General features: G+C 40.2%; 1 protein-coding gene across 1 annotated transcript in view; it reads right to left on the reverse strand.

The window, feature by feature from the left end:
* SARC_13576 (hypothetical protein) overlaps positions 1–1,288 on the reverse strand; it is a gene marked incomplete at both ends in the record, with an annotated part of 3,105 nt that extends 1,817 nt beyond the window's left edge. Inside the window, 3 exons of the mRNA XM_014292292.1 lie at positions 97–228; positions 738–805; positions 1,024–1,288. Of these exons, the coding sequence (XP_014147767.1) occupies positions 97–228; positions 738–805; positions 1,024–1,288 (465 nt within the window). The remainder of the gene's footprint in view (positions 1–96; positions 229–737; positions 806–1,023) is intronic.
* Between the last annotated feature and the right edge of the window lie 234 nt (positions 1,289–1,522).

Raw genomic sequence — 1,522 nt, forward strand, 5'->3', positions numbered from 1 at the left:
ATACATACATACATATATATATATATATATATATATGTGTGTGTGTGTGTGTGTGTGTGTGTGTGTGTGTGTGCATATAAAGCAACATGTACCTACCCCGTGAACCTTGGGGGCCGTCAAATGAAGCAAGTACGGGCAGTAGTCCATAACCAGATCAGTCTGTGTGGTGCTCATGAGCTTGTGCGCTTTCATTTCTTTCAGCAGAGCTAAACTGTTGCCCAGTGTGTTCTGCATGAAAGTGTGGTGTTGCAAAGGATTGGAATGTATCATACAGAACCAATGAAACATATAGCCCCAGCTGAACATTTCTAAGGAAATGTACTAACAGCTAATTAATGGGACAACTATGTCCAATTATTGTAGAAAAGGTTCCCAGTTAAAATCGGTCTGTCCACATAAACGTTGGTCTCCGGAGTTCGATATGGTGACAGGAACGTAAACGTATTATGCAGTACGGTTGCTCCAATATAAGAACGATAAATTCATATATGAGTACAATAGAAGTGCTCAGTTGGGGCAATACGTTTGCCCACCCAAGCACACCCATGGACGCACAAACAAGTACAATGCGCTTCTGCATAAACCAGAACCAGCGCGCACGTATCTGAGGAACAAAGATACTAAACATGTGCGAATTGCTTCGCTAAACGGATTTAGAGGAATAAGACTCATGCTCGTGAGAAGTGTTCTTCAGAGAAACATAACTGATGCACGTGAGCGAGAGTTGCTTCAAGTACCTTGTGCTCGGTATTGGGCAGATCGTACTTCGGGATTTCATTGTAGCCAGCAATGTTATTGTAATAGCCTGAGAATAGAAAGCAAAAGTAATTAGGGGATGATAAGATGAGGAATAACGGGATGATAATTGTAGTAACGGGATGGTAGATTGAGTAAACAAACAATGATATTGTAATAGCTTAGGTGATAGGAAGCGAAAGTATTAACGGGATGGTAGATTGAAATATCGGGATAATAGATTGGGAAGAGAAAACAATGATACTGTAGTATCCTCCAAAATGGAACGCGTAGTTGAGATTATAGGTATCACATGAGAGGTGTAGTCAGTAATAGCAGTGCGATAGCCCTGGACCCTAAACCCTACAACCCTAATCCACTGAGCCACTGTGACGTTGACACTCAACTCTTTGGCTTTTAGTTCTGGGTGGTAGAAGGCGTCTGATAGGTATGGGATGCCAAACGTGTCCCACGATACATAGCAACTATGGACACGCTTAGTAATCATATAAACAACTAATACGTAGCAACCATATACACGCATCACAACCATAATAACAACTTACTAATACATAGCAACCATATACCCGCATTGCAACCATATAAACAACACATTAATACATAGCAACCATATACACAACATACTAATACATATCAACCATATAACCAACATACAATTTGATAGAAACCATATACACAATATATTAGTAGTTCTGTGAGAGTAGTATGGTCGTCTTAGCATGTCACACATTACCACACACTACATATCGAACATACACACATTAGA

The sequence above is a fragment of the Sphaeroforma arctica genome, assembly GCF_001186125.1.
Source record: "Sphaeroforma arctica JP610 unplaced genomic scaffold supercont1.3454, whole genome shotgun sequence".
Classification (NCBI taxonomy): domain Eukaryota; class Ichthyosporea; order Ichthyophonida; genus Sphaeroforma; species Sphaeroforma arctica.